General features: G+C 47.3%; 4 protein-coding genes across 4 annotated transcripts; 2 read left to right on the top strand and 2 right to left on the bottom strand.

The window, feature by feature from the left end:
• The first annotated feature begins 111 nt into the window (after window positions 1-111).
• On the top strand, window positions 112-1,052 carry LOC135945459 (RNA-binding motif protein, X-linked 2). The gene is made up of 4 exons (XM_065493175.1): window positions 112-272; window positions 330-482; window positions 542-780; window positions 839-1,052. The coding sequence occupies exons 1-4, from the start codon at window positions 259-261 to the stop codon at window positions 985-987; spliced, it is 555 nt and encodes a 184-aa protein (XP_065349247.1). The 5' UTR covers window positions 112-258; the 3' UTR covers window positions 988-1,052.
• Window positions 847-4,713, top strand: LOC135945453 (uncharacterized). Its single transcript, XM_065493162.1, has 6 exons — window positions 847-988; window positions 1,489-1,870; window positions 2,179-2,460; window positions 2,745-3,185; window positions 3,483-3,776; window positions 3,912-4,713. The coding sequence occupies exons 2-6, from the start codon at window positions 1,490-1,492 to the stop codon at window positions 4,374-4,376; spliced, it is 1,863 nt and encodes a 620-aa protein (XP_065349234.1). The 5' UTR covers window positions 847-988; window position 1,489; the 3' UTR covers window positions 4,377-4,713.
• Window positions 4,714-5,854: 1,141 nt separating this feature from the next.
• On the bottom strand, window positions 5,855-7,941 carry LOC135943382 (G-protein coupled receptor Mth2-like). The gene is made up of 6 exons (XM_065489882.1): window positions 7,728-7,941; window positions 7,376-7,647; window positions 7,051-7,315; window positions 6,905-6,986; window positions 6,689-6,846; window positions 5,855-6,500 (listed from the first exon to the last, which is right to left on the bottom strand). Exons 1-6 carry the CDS (start codon window positions 7,939-7,941, stop codon window positions 6,034-6,036), a joined length of 1,458 nt encoding a protein of 485 aa, XP_065345954.1. The 3' UTR covers window positions 5,855-6,033.
• Window positions 7,942-8,816: 875 nt separating this feature from the next.
• Window positions 8,817-11,314, bottom strand: LOC135948349 (G-protein coupled receptor Mth2-like). The gene is made up of 6 exons (XM_065497574.1): window positions 11,050-11,314; window positions 10,728-10,999; window positions 10,417-10,675; window positions 10,265-10,346; window positions 10,049-10,206; window positions 8,817-9,526 (listed from the first exon to the last, which is right to left on the bottom strand). The coding sequence occupies exons 1-6, from the start codon at window positions 11,288-11,290 to the stop codon at window positions 9,063-9,065; spliced, it is 1,476 nt and encodes a 491-aa protein (XP_065353646.1). The 5' UTR covers window positions 11,291-11,314; the 3' UTR covers window positions 8,817-9,062.
• Window positions 11,315-11,596: the final 282 nt, after the last annotated feature.

The raw sequence follows: 11,596 nt of genomic DNA, 5'->3' as shown, positions 1-11,596 counted from the left end.
ATTCAAAAGTCCAGGTTGTGTTGTATATTGAAACCGGTTTTTCTTTACTCACTTAAATTTAACCGGTTTATTCTCGTATGAATGCTTTAAATTCGGCGCGGTTTTCACTGCCAAGAATTTCGGTGTCGGTTGTTTATCGGTTGTTTTCCAATGTTTACGGTGATTAAAATGTTTACGTGATTTTGGGCCGTTCATGCCGCACTTTATCACACCTTTCCCGTGTTTTGCCGAAGCCCATGTCTTCCACACCAGCGAAGGATGAACCCTATGACGTAAAAAGACCAGTTGTTTTCCGTCAACACGTCGCTAACCCTATCTAATCGTTGCAGCAACATTAAAAACATCACAAAATTAAGTGAACTCGAGCTGACAAAGAGCTGGAATTCGTCGTGGCATGACAAGTACAAGGACAGCGCCTGGATTTTCATCGGAGGGCTGCCGTTTACGCTGAGCGAAGGAGACGTCATCACCATCTTTTCCCAGTAAGCCGCAAATATTGTTTAATCTTGGGATTTATTTTAATAAAATAAAATTCCCGAAGGTATGGCGAGGTTGCCTCGATAAATTTGGTTCGAGACAAGGACACGGGCAAGAGCAAGGGCTTCTGCTTCCTGTGCTACGAGGACCAGAGGAGCACCGTCTTGGCGGTGGACAATTTGAACGGAATCAAGGTGCTGAACCGGACGATCCGCGTCGACCATGTCGAGGAATACAAGATGCCCAAGAAGCGGAAAGACGGCGAGAGCAACGACAACACCCACATACTAGCAAAGAATCCAGGTACGAGCAGGGAATTTTAAATTAACCAGGTGTGTCTGATTTAAAATTTCGAATTTAGAACCGCTTCTGGCGCCCAGAGCTGCTGAGGTGAAGGAGGAACAGAGCGTCGAGAGGAAGAGACACTCGAAAGACAAGAAAAAGAAGAAGAAAAAGTCCAAGAAGAGGAGGAGGAGCACCAGCAGCTCTTCCTCGACCGATTCTGATTAAGGTAATGAACTGAGCTAGACAACAACGAATTGTGTGAGTGGAATAAACGTTTGAACGAGTTGAAATTTTTATTTTTTCCTTTGCTATCATTCAAACCGGAAGCAGCAGTGATAACGCGCTTATCAAATTTTGCGAAACAGTCGAGGAGGTGCATTCAGATTTTCAGTCTCTCGCCAGGGCGCCTGCGAATTCGGAAGGTAGGCAACCTGTCAAGCGCCTATTAGCGCACGCAGCGCTTTTGTTTTATTTTGGGAGGCGGAGCCAGCTGGAGGTAGACAAAAAATAACAACAGACACACCGGCATCCGGCTGTGAAAGACCGAAATTGGACTGAAAACATTTTCTCTAGACGAATAAAACACGTCTGAACCGGTAAATTAATTATTTTAAATGGCCAGAAGGGGTTTTTTTCTCAGGTCACGCCACCTGATGACTTTTTTCCGCGATTTTCCGGCGCTGTCTGTAATTCATTCGTCAAATAAATAAATGTTGGTTTCGGAAGGATGCGGAAGGTGAAGTTGGTGCGGGCGGCAGCCTTTGTGCTGGTGCTGTCGGCGGCGGCGCTGGTGCGGCACAACTGGGTGCTGCAGACCTTCTACAACGAGCACATGCGTCCGGACGCCGCCGACGGGGACGATGGCGCGCGGTGCAAACTGCCCGACTACGACCCTCTGGACGCGTCCATCCGCGACTACGTGGTGCGGCCGTGGCCCAAAATCGACTGCGCGTCCACGCAGCTGCCGCTGACGTACCTCGACGAGCGCAACCGGCTCGTCGTCAACCGCACCGCCGCCCAGAAGTACTGGGGACAGCTCGAGTGCACCGTCCAGGACGTCCGGAGGCCCCCTGGAGACGATGACCACGTCATTCTTGGCCCTAAAAAGGTGATTTTTATTTTTCTGGGATAAATTGAGGGAAAATTTAATTTTTTTAATGTTAAAAAATGGATTTTTTCTGAAAATTGAAACTAAAATCGATCAGATATTGATATTTTTAGTTCAAAATTGCCTTTTGGCGACATTTTTGGGTTTTTTCGGATTTTTTAATATGTATTTAATCTTTTTAAAAGTCTTGAAAATAACGGAAAATGGCCCTTGATGACTTCAAATTTGGAGTCAAAATTTTTTAAATTGGATTTACATTCTTTTGGTCTCCAAATTTTATAATATTAATTTTTGATTTTAATTTTTAGGTGATTACGGGTGAGGAGGGTCTTCAATCCGAGTTCTGCATCGTGCAGTGCGTGGAGCTGCCGACGCGCAGGGTGGTTTACGAGACGGGCTACGCGCAGGTGGTCGACGTCCCGCCGCAGCAGGCGAAGAAAAGCCAGCAAGCGGCCAAGGAGGGCCGGCTCAACGTCATCGTGCTCGCTCTCGAGTCCATGTCCCGGCTCAATTTCATGAGGCAACTGCCGCTCAGCCACGAGTACATCACAAACGAACTGCAGGGGGTCGTCATGAAAGGTCTCACAAAGGTAGAGCAATTAATTTGGACAGGATAAATTAAAAAGAAGTGGTTCGAGATGACGCCAATGGCAAAAAATAGTTATTTAAGTTGGAAATTACCGGTGGCGCCATCTGTTGGCAGCTCGGAACACCACAAACTTGTGTTTTACGATCTTAACGATGGTTTGCAGAGTTTTTAGCTCATCAAATGAGAATTCTGAACTAGAATTTTGAATTAACGCCACCTAGTGGCAGCTTCGGAAACTATTTCATGGACAAACGGTTGCTTCAATCCCTTTTTTAAATTATTCAGGTGGGTGACAACACCTATGCGAACATGGTGCCGTTCCTGAGCGGCCTGGCTGCCGGCTACGCGGAGTTGAGTCCTCGTTTCGGCGACGGAAACACTCCGGCGGGCTACTCGGACGAGCTGCCCGCCACCTGGCGCAACTTCTCCGCGGCTGGCCACGTGACCATGTTCGCCGAGGACGACGCCGCCATCACCATCTTCAACTACATGGCCAAGGGCTTCAAGGAGCCGCCGACGCACTACTACATGCGACCCTTCTGGCTCGCCATGGACCAGCAGGCGCACTGGGCCTGGGACAGCAGGTGCTACGGACACATCCCCAAGTTCCGCTTCCTCTTTGACTACATGGAGCGCTTCCTCGGCAAGATGCACGCAGAGAACCGGGCTCACTTCAGCTTCACCTTTCTCAGCCACCTCAGCCACGAAGCCATCAACCCCATCCAGGTAGCAAAAATTCGGTTTTCATGGTTTACGTAGCGAGAAATCCTTTAAACTGCGCAAATATGGCCGCTATTAGAATCTGGCTGCGTTCTAAATCTTTTTATTATTTAAATTGACTGAAATTGATAAGCAATGCCATTCGAAATTGGTTTATGAACGGTTAAAGTTGTGATTGGCTGACTCTAATGGACGCCATCTTGTATTCTGCGCAGTAAACAAGAAAATTAATTTGCTTCGCTGTTGTCAAATCTAATTCCTATAACTGAATTATCACGGATTGGCCCTGTACCTGTGTTTCAGGTGATCGACTCGGACCTGAAGGGCCTGTTACAGCGTCTGAAGGGGAGTGGCGTGCTGGACAACTCGCTGCTGCTGGTGATGGGCGATCACGGCAACCGTTTCGACTCGATCCGCAACACAGTCATTGGCAGGATCGAGGAGCGAATGCCGTACCTGGCCGTGGTGGTTCCTTCCGCCCTCGACCACTTCCGGCCCAGCTTGAAGGCCAATGCTGAGGTGCTCACCAGCTGGCACGATGGCTACGAGACCGTCATGGACGTTGCCATGCTAAACCTCGGGCCCAAGTCCAAAAAGGTGAGGGGAATTTTCACTTTTTGGCTCAACCCACACTTGACCCCCTTTCCTTGACCGGAGGGCCAATTCTATTCGTATTCCAAATCAGTTGATATTATAATTCTGTACTAATTGGTCAATTTTTGGACATTCCAGCTCCGTTTCGGACACAAAGGTCTGTCCCTGTTCCGTCCGATCCCGGCGGACAGGTCGTGCTTCGACATCGGCATCCCGAGCGTGTACTGCGTGTGCTGGAAGGAGCAGGAACTGCCCACGGAGGTGGCGGCGGGGCTGGCCGCGCGTCTGCTCGAGCACCTGAACGCCTTCATCCACGCCACGGACCCTGAGGGCCGTTGCGCGGCCCTTCTTCTCGACGCGGTGACGGACGCGCAGAAGCTGCTGCCGGCCACCGGCGTCGCACACTACCGCGACTTCGCCGTCCACTTCAGGGTGACGGTCAGGGTGCGGCCGTCGGGCGCCCTGCTGGAGGGCACCCTGCGCCAGGACGCGTGGTCGCCTCCGCAGGTCGTCGGCGACGTCAACAGGATCAACAGGTATGGCAACCAGTCGGCGTGCGTCGCTCACAAGCGGCTCAAGCTCTACTGCTTCTGTGATACTTAGCCGCCCCTCCCCTCCACCTTCGACGCCCTCCCCTCATTTGAGAAAATACGGACTTGGTTACCGAAATGTGTATAGCTAGGTTTCCTGAGCAATAATTTATTTGAAAGCTTCCAAGAATTAATTTGCCAATCAGGATTGTGCTTGTTATTAAGTCAGACATCTTGAAAATATCAATTAGGTTAAGGAATCCGATTCGATACCGCCATATTGCTTCAATGTGACAAGCCTAGATCGGGAGATACGCTGAGTGTCTTTTTCCACGCTCCCTAACAGTTATTGCAACGTCAGGATAGGAATTACCCTCGCCCCGCCCACTTTTATATCCCTCCGCATCGTATTTTAACGAGTCAGCTGATCGGAGTGCAAACTTCACTCCGATCAGCTGACTCGTGCGCGCGATGCGGAGTGATATAAAAGTGGGCGGGGCGAGGGATCGGCATTTTAAGTTGAACCTACCTCCAAGAGACCGAACTTTGAAGGTGATATGTTTGTGAACAAAACGAGTTCGCTCTTTCTGTCGTGATATTACTCATCTGTAGAATCTGAATCTCAAGTGAGTCAATAAAATGTTATGTATTTATACTGAACGGAGAGACGCCATGTTGAGTTTTTCAAAATGGTGGCTCTTCCAAGTCATTTCTGTTAATAATTACTCTTATGTTGTGAAATCAAAGTCAGTATTATATCAAAGGAACTCTCATATTTAACATATTTTAAAAGCTTTTTGTAGCATCATTCCAACACGCTGTAGGATGCGGGAAAAGAAATTATCTCTAATACTCTCTGACGACACGAAAGACGTAAGATGTATGTCTTCACCAGTCCTCAACATTAAATACTGTCGGCCTTTTGTGTTCGATGCCGCAAAAAGGTCTAATCGTAAATATAGCCATTTGAATTCTCACAAACCAAGATTCTCAAGGCAAAAGAACAAAGTTTCAAGCTGCTTTTGTCAGTAACTGGGCATATATTTTTGCCCTTGCCTTCCAACAAGGCGAAAACCGTCGGACTGGAAGTTTAATTTGAAATTAAGTGTGTAGAAAGTTTGAGACTTGAATGTATTATTATCATATTATGTTGGAGTGAAGAAAACTCCTCGATGGAACGCGGAGAAACCCGCAACTATATATAGAGTGGCTTATATAACATAACCGACTTATTTTTCAATCTGCACTTTTGTGGCGCGCCTAATGGACTGTTTTGAACGAGTCTAATGATCAAAACTGCACTGTATGTTAAGTGCCAAGATGAGCTAAATAAATTTAATGTTAATATTATATACACACACACTCACTCACTCACACACCCTACGATGCGTTATTTGCCGCCGAAAAGCAGCGGAGCAAAAATCGCATTTCGCCAGATTTACACAAAAAGCATGTTGTTCGACAAGTGTTCCACTATTCGTAAATGCAGCGTATTTTAATCGATATATTATATTGATAATCTGTACAAATAAAAGGTAGATTCTGCGACAAATGATCATATTTTATTTCGTAGGAAAATAATTCTAGTGATTTCTCCAAAAACCAACACACACTAGTCCCCTTTCCAGGAAAGGAGGTTCCTCCGAGAGTTTAACCAGATGGGATACCAATTACGACTTCCAGACAGAGGAGGGGGTCAAGTGTGTGTTGGGAGATCCAGTCCCCTTCTTTCATCGATTGCTATGTGAGATTATCTCACTGATTGTGACGGGTTTGGACGAGGGGGTTGTTGGTGTCGAACTCTTCTTCGAGCAGCCGAAGCGCTCCCTCAACTGGATGCGGATGGTCCGGTTTGACCAGACGCAGAACCAGAAGATGAACACGCCGCGCAGACCATTAATGGCGTCGGGCAGGTACCAGACTTCGGGTGGCCCGCCAACGGCCCACGAGATGATCTCCATGAACCAGGTGCAGCCCATCAGGAGGAACAGTTTGATGAAGAGTTTGAATCTGTCCTTTTCCGTTTCCTGCTGCTTGGCCTTGCGTCCGTGCACCTTGGAGTCTTGGCTGTGCATCATGCGGCCCAGGTCTCGCTTCACGCGCCACACCCTGAGTGCCGTCACGGCGAATAGGTAGCCGTTGACCAGCAGCAGGATCACCACCGGCCCGCTGAAGTAGAGGAGTTTGCTCCAGTCGTCTGTTGGAAGATAAATTTTGTGATATTTATTAAAAAAGACGAGTCACGTGGATTAGGGGTGCAGGCGTCGCCCTGCGAAGATCTACGTCCCTATCTTTCCCAGGTGACATTATAGAGATAGCTATGCAAACCCAACAAGAGCAGTGACTCTGACATAATAAAGTGCAGTTCTTTTGGAAAATGCTTACTGCTGAACCAACAGGTGGATTTGCCAATTCCAGGACTGAGGCTTTCGTGTTTAGTGGTGCGGTCGAGGACGACGGTGATGGTGGAGATTATCAGGGGAGCACACCACGCGTAAACGGAGAACTTGAGGAATGCTCGTTCGTCGACCTTTTTGACGAGCCTGAGGATGGAATTGCAAGGGTTTGTTGGGACAAAAATGATCATTTTCGTGCACTCACCCTCTGAAGGTGATGTAGATGTCGATGCACATCACATTGAGCCAGAAAAAGTTCGCCAATAGGAAGTAATAAGTGACGTAGGCTGGTCAAACAATGATTTTTAATTAAAAGGTTCATTTTTGTTCTATTTGTAAAGCCGCATTTACCGGTGATAAAGCAAGTGGTTATATGGATCGTGTCGCCGATTGTGTTGTTGATCGTCAGTCCAATAAAAGCCATTAGCAAGCTTCCTGACTGACAAACCACAGACCGCTCGTGGATGGTGAGGTGGTCGGGCTTCAAGAAAAATGCTATCAGAGTCAACAGCAGAAAAACGGCGCTAATCACGAAAAATAGCGGGTAAATTGTAAACTTCCTGTCTATCACTATCACTTTGGGGGGGAAGCAGGTGTAGGCACGAACCTTTCCGAGCTAAATTTATAAAATTATATATTAAATGCGAATTATAGCATATGAGAGAATTGAAGAAACCTCAGGAATTATGCAGGAGTTTTCCACGCTGATCATTCTTTCGGCGTCATTGGTGATGTTTGGGTGCGATAAATAGATGGAACCGTTGGACAGAATTCGAAACTCGTCCAGCTCGATGTCTTCTTCGAGGAAGTATCCGCCGCTGACGCACTCTCCCTCGTCGATGATGTGGAAGTGCTGGCTAATGAGCACCTGCTTCTTTTGGTCGCCGTTCCAGATGTCGATTGCGACCGGGTGACGAGCCATTTTAACTCCTATCTTCATAGCCAAACCTATTAAAAGCTCTTAAATATATATAGTTGTTTGAGATAATATGTTTGTATACTCTGTTGGCACTGTCGGATACAATTGCCTAAAAGGCAGGGACAGGCCCACCAGTAATCCTTTTCCTTCCAATAAGTGTCTTTCGGGAAAAAGAGGGCTCCAGCGCCATCGTCCAGAACCTGGAGTCTTCCGTCAGGTCGCACCTTTCCCACTAGCACTTTCGTCCGCAGGTGTTCCTCGCACAATTCCTTGCCCAGCGTTGGCGCAAAGGCCAACGCCAGTAACAGCCACACCGCCTTCATTCTGCAGACTGCTTTCTTTTTTCTTCCAGAGATCATTATTTCGTTTTCCTCTTTGTGAATCACAGTTTCCTAAATAATGTGTCATGGTTTAAAAAATGCAAATGTGTAATTATTCTCAGTTGCCAATTCCGGTGGTATTAATGATATTTTTCCCTTTGCCGCGGTTGCTTTTATTTCGATGAAATCATAGACGATTTTTATAAAGGCTGTTTTTGTTTTCTATATAAATGGAAATAAAATATTAATTTAAAATCTAAAAGAACTTCTGTGGCCGTAATCCCCTTGTTGTTCCCGCCCGCTAGAGTCAAAAGTTCAGTTTGGATTGAGCGCCAACAGGTCACAGCCACGCGCTCGGCCAATCAGAGCGCATCGTGGGCGAAACCATCAGTCTGTCTGAGTCTGTGGCTGGACCGCTTGAGTTAAGCAGACGCGCGTGTGACGTCCCTCCTGAATGTGAGATCCCTGATTGTCCGAGGCGAGGAATAAGGTGAGCGACTGTGCCCGGTTTTGGCGGGCAAGCGAGGTTATTAACGCGGGAAAGAGCACGCGAGGCAAGCGGTGACTCAACGTAGCTTCGCGGAAATGGCGAATATGAGATTTATCTCGTGTACTGCCTGTTCTTGAGAACCTGGAATTTATTTTTCATTTGAAGTAAAATTAAAGAGATTTTAAATTTAAACGCTATGAAGGTGATGAAGATACCAATGCACATGACAGAAACAATAAACAGACCAGAAAGAAGTAATGGGCGATGTATCCTTACAAAATTGCTTTTTTACTTGTTTGCATTATTATTTCCTGCCAAAAAGCAGCAGAGAAACGCATTTCACTAGATTTACACAAAAGCTTGTTGATCTTTAAAAATGAAAGGTAGATTCTGCGACAAATGATCATTTTATTTCAGATATTGAACATGGCGATTATTACCGGAAGTCATTCTTTTAGTTTACGAAGGATTAATTGTACAGGAAAAGTTACACACACTAGGCCCCTTTCAAGGTCTGGAAGTTCCTCTGATTGTTTAGGCAGATGGGATACCAAATACGACGATAGGAGGGGGTAAAGTGAGTCGGAAATTCTCGAGTCCCCTTCTTTCATCGATTGCTATTTTTGAGATTATCTCACAGGGTTTTGGACGAGGAAGCGACGCTGAAGACGGAGGAGGTTGTCGGTGCGAAACTGGCGGTTTTATTCTTCGAGGAGCCGAAGCGCTCCCTCAACTGGGCGCGGATGGTCCGGTTTGACCAGACGCAGAACCAGAAAATGAGCACGCCCCGCAGACAGTTGATGGCGTCCGGGACGTACCAAATCGCGGACGGTCCACCAACGGCCCACGAGATGATCTCCATGAACCAGGTGCATCCCATCAGGAGGAACAGTTTGATGAAGAGTTTGAGTCTGTCCTTGTCCTGTTCCTGCTGCTTGGCCTTGCGCCCGTGCACTTTGGAGTCCTCGCTGTGCATCATGCGGCCCAGGTCCCGCTTGACGCGCCACACCTTGAGTGCCGTCACGGCGAATAGGTAGCTGTTGATCAGCAACAGGATCAGCACCGGCCCGCTGAAGTAGAGGAGTTGGCTCCACACGTCTGTAGGGAGATTGATTTTTGGATATTTATTAAAAAAAGACGAGTCAAGTGGATTGGGGGTGTGGCCGTCGCCCTGCGCAGATCCAGCAAGAGCTGTGAAGCTGAGAAGTCACGTGACTCAATCCCACCACCTCATTGGCCAAGAGCAGGCACGCGCATTTCTTGCTTCTCCCTCCTCTGGTAATGCCCCCACTCCTGTGACATGCGCAGTAGAGTGCGTGCCACTGCTTGGAGGGAGTGGAAGGGAGAAGCAAGAGACGCTTGACCAATTGTGTCACGTGACTGCTCCAAGTAGCTGGGAAGCTACAGCTGGAGCTGGTGACAGTAAAGACAGAGAAATCTGCGCATGCCCAGCAGTGAAGCACACGCAGTTCGAGCAGTCACGTGACAGAATCTAGCCATTTCATTGGCCAAGACTAGGCACGCACTGTTAGGAGGGAGTATAGAAGGGAGTTAGTGAAATGAATCTTAGCCAATGAGATTGCGCGTAATAAAAGGGTGTGTCTCTCAGAAAATACTTACTGCTGAACCAACAGGTGGATTTTCCAATTCCAGGGCTGAGGCTATCGTGTTTGGTGGTGCGGTCGAGGACGACGGTGATGGTGAAGATTATCAGGGGAGCACACCACGCGTACACGGAGAACTTGAGGAATGCTCGTTCGTTGGCCCTGTCGACGAGCCTGAGGATGGAATTGCAAGGGTTTTTTCGGCCTCAAATTATCTATTTCGTGCACTCACCCGCTGAAGGTGATGTAGATGTCGATGCACATCACATTGAGCCAGAAAAAGTTCGCCAAAAGGAAGTAATAAGTGACGTAGGCTGCGCAAACAATAATCATTAATTTAAAGAATCATTTTTGTTTTATTTATTTGTATATAGCCGCATTTACCGGTGATAATGCAAGTGTTTATGTGGCTGGTGTCGCCGATTGTGTAGTTGATCGTCAGTCCGATGTAAGCCATTAGCAAGCTTCCCGACTGGCAAACCACAGACCGCACGTGGATCGTGTGGTGGTCGGGCGTCAAGAAAAACGCTATCAGAGTCAACAGCAGAAAAACGGCGCTTATCACGAAGAATATCGGATAGATTGTAAACTTCAAGTCTTGCGGCTCCGGCGGCATGCAGATGAAGGCGCCAACCTTTCCGTGCTACGTTTATAAAATTATAATATTTAGAATTTGGGAGAATTGAAGAAATAACCTCAGGAATTATGCAGGAGTTTTCCACGCTGATCATTCTTTCGGCGTCATTGGTGATGTTTGGGTGCGAAAAATAGATGGATCCGTTGGACAGAATTCGAAACTCGTCCAGCTCGATGTCTTCTTCGAGGAAGTATCCGCCGCTGACGCACCATCCCTCGTCGATGATGTGAAAGTGCTCGCTCATGAGCACCTGCTGTCTTCGATCGCCGATCCAGATGTCGATTGCGACCGGGTGACGAGCCATTTCAACCCCTTTCGCCCTGGCCAAACCTAATAAAAACATTTTTAAAAGTTCTTTCAAGATGAAATGTTAAATATACTTCGCTTGCACTGTCGGACGCATTTGCCCAAGCGGCAGGGACACGCCCACCAGGAGTGCTTTTCCTTCCAATAAGTGTCTTTGGGGTAAAAGAGGGCTCCGGCGCCATCGTCCGGCACCTGGAGGCTTCCGTCAGGTCGCACCTTGCCCACCAGAACCTTGGTCCGCAGGTGTTCCTCGCACAATTCCTTGCCCAGCGTTGGCGCAAAGGCCAACGCCAGCAGCAGCCACACCGCCTTCATTCTGCAGACTGTTTTGTTTTTTCTTCTTAGGAGTGATTAGGCTTCCGCTTTGTGAACCGCAGCTTCCTAAATTACGTGTCATGGAATATTAATAAAATTTAAAAGGATTGCTGAGCCGAGCCGACCATCCGTTCGTTTTCTTTAATGAGAATTTTGTGCGGAAAATCGAGCCGTTTAAAAAATGATAAAATTGAAATAAATTATGATATTTATCTTCATTTTCGTTGCGGAAGTTTTTTAAACAGCTTTCGAAATGCTGCCATTCCTTGAATTTTTTGTTATTATTTCTTAAAATCCTAAAAGGTT

This window comes from Cloeon dipterum, chromosome 1 (genome assembly GCF_949628265.1).
Source record: "Cloeon dipterum chromosome 1, ieCloDipt1.1, whole genome shotgun sequence".
In the NCBI taxonomy this organism is placed as follows: Eukaryota; Metazoa; Arthropoda; class Insecta; order Ephemeroptera; family Baetidae; genus Cloeon; species Cloeon dipterum.
The sequence above is the reverse complement of the archived record's forward strand: the minus strand, read 5'-3'. Positions and strand labels throughout refer to the sequence as shown.

Coding starts and splice junctions, on each gene's coding strand:
- LOC135945453 (XM_065493162.1), top strand. CDS start 1,490: ATGCGGAAGGTGAAGTTGGTGCGGGCGGCAGCCTTTGTGCTGGTGCTG. Junction 2,461..2,744: donor TCATGAAAGGTCTCACAAAG/GTAGAGCAATTA, acceptor TAAATTATTCAG/GTGGGTGACAACACCTATGC. Junction 3,777..3,911: donor TCGGGCCCAAGTCCAAAAAG/GTGAGGGGAATT, acceptor TGGACATTCCAG/CTCCGTTTCGGACACAAAGG.
- LOC135948349 (XM_065497574.1), bottom strand. CDS start 11,290: ATGAAGGCGGTGTGGCTGCTGCTGGCGTTGGCCTTTGCGCCAACGCTG. Junction 10,347..10,416: donor AAACACTTGCATTATCACCG/GTAAATGCGGCT, acceptor TTGTTTGCGCAG/CCTACGTCACTTATTACTTC. Junction 10,207..10,264: donor ATCTACATCACCTTCAGCGG/GTGAGTGCACGA, acceptor TTCCATCCTCAG/GCTCGTCGACAGGGCCAACG.
- LOC135945459 (XM_065493175.1), top strand. Junction 483..541: donor GTCATCACCATCTTTTCCCA/GTAAGCCGCAAA, acceptor AAATTCCCGAAG/GTATGGCGAGGTTGCCTCGA. Junction 781..838: donor CATACTAGCAAAGAATCCAG/GTACGAGCAGGG, acceptor TTTCGAATTTAG/AACCGCTTCTGGCGCCCAGA.
- LOC135943382 (XM_065489882.1), bottom strand. CDS start 7,941: ATGAAGGCGGTGTGGCTGTTACTGGCGTTGGCCTTTGCGCCAACGCTG. Junction 7,648..7,727: donor GGCCTGTCCCTGCCTTTTAG/GCAATTGTATCC, acceptor AGCTTTTAATAG/GTTTGGCTATGAAGATAGGA. Junction 6,501..6,688: donor ATCCACCTGTTGGTTCAGCA/GTAAGCATTTTC, acceptor ATCTTCCAACAG/ACGACTGGAGCAAACTCCTC.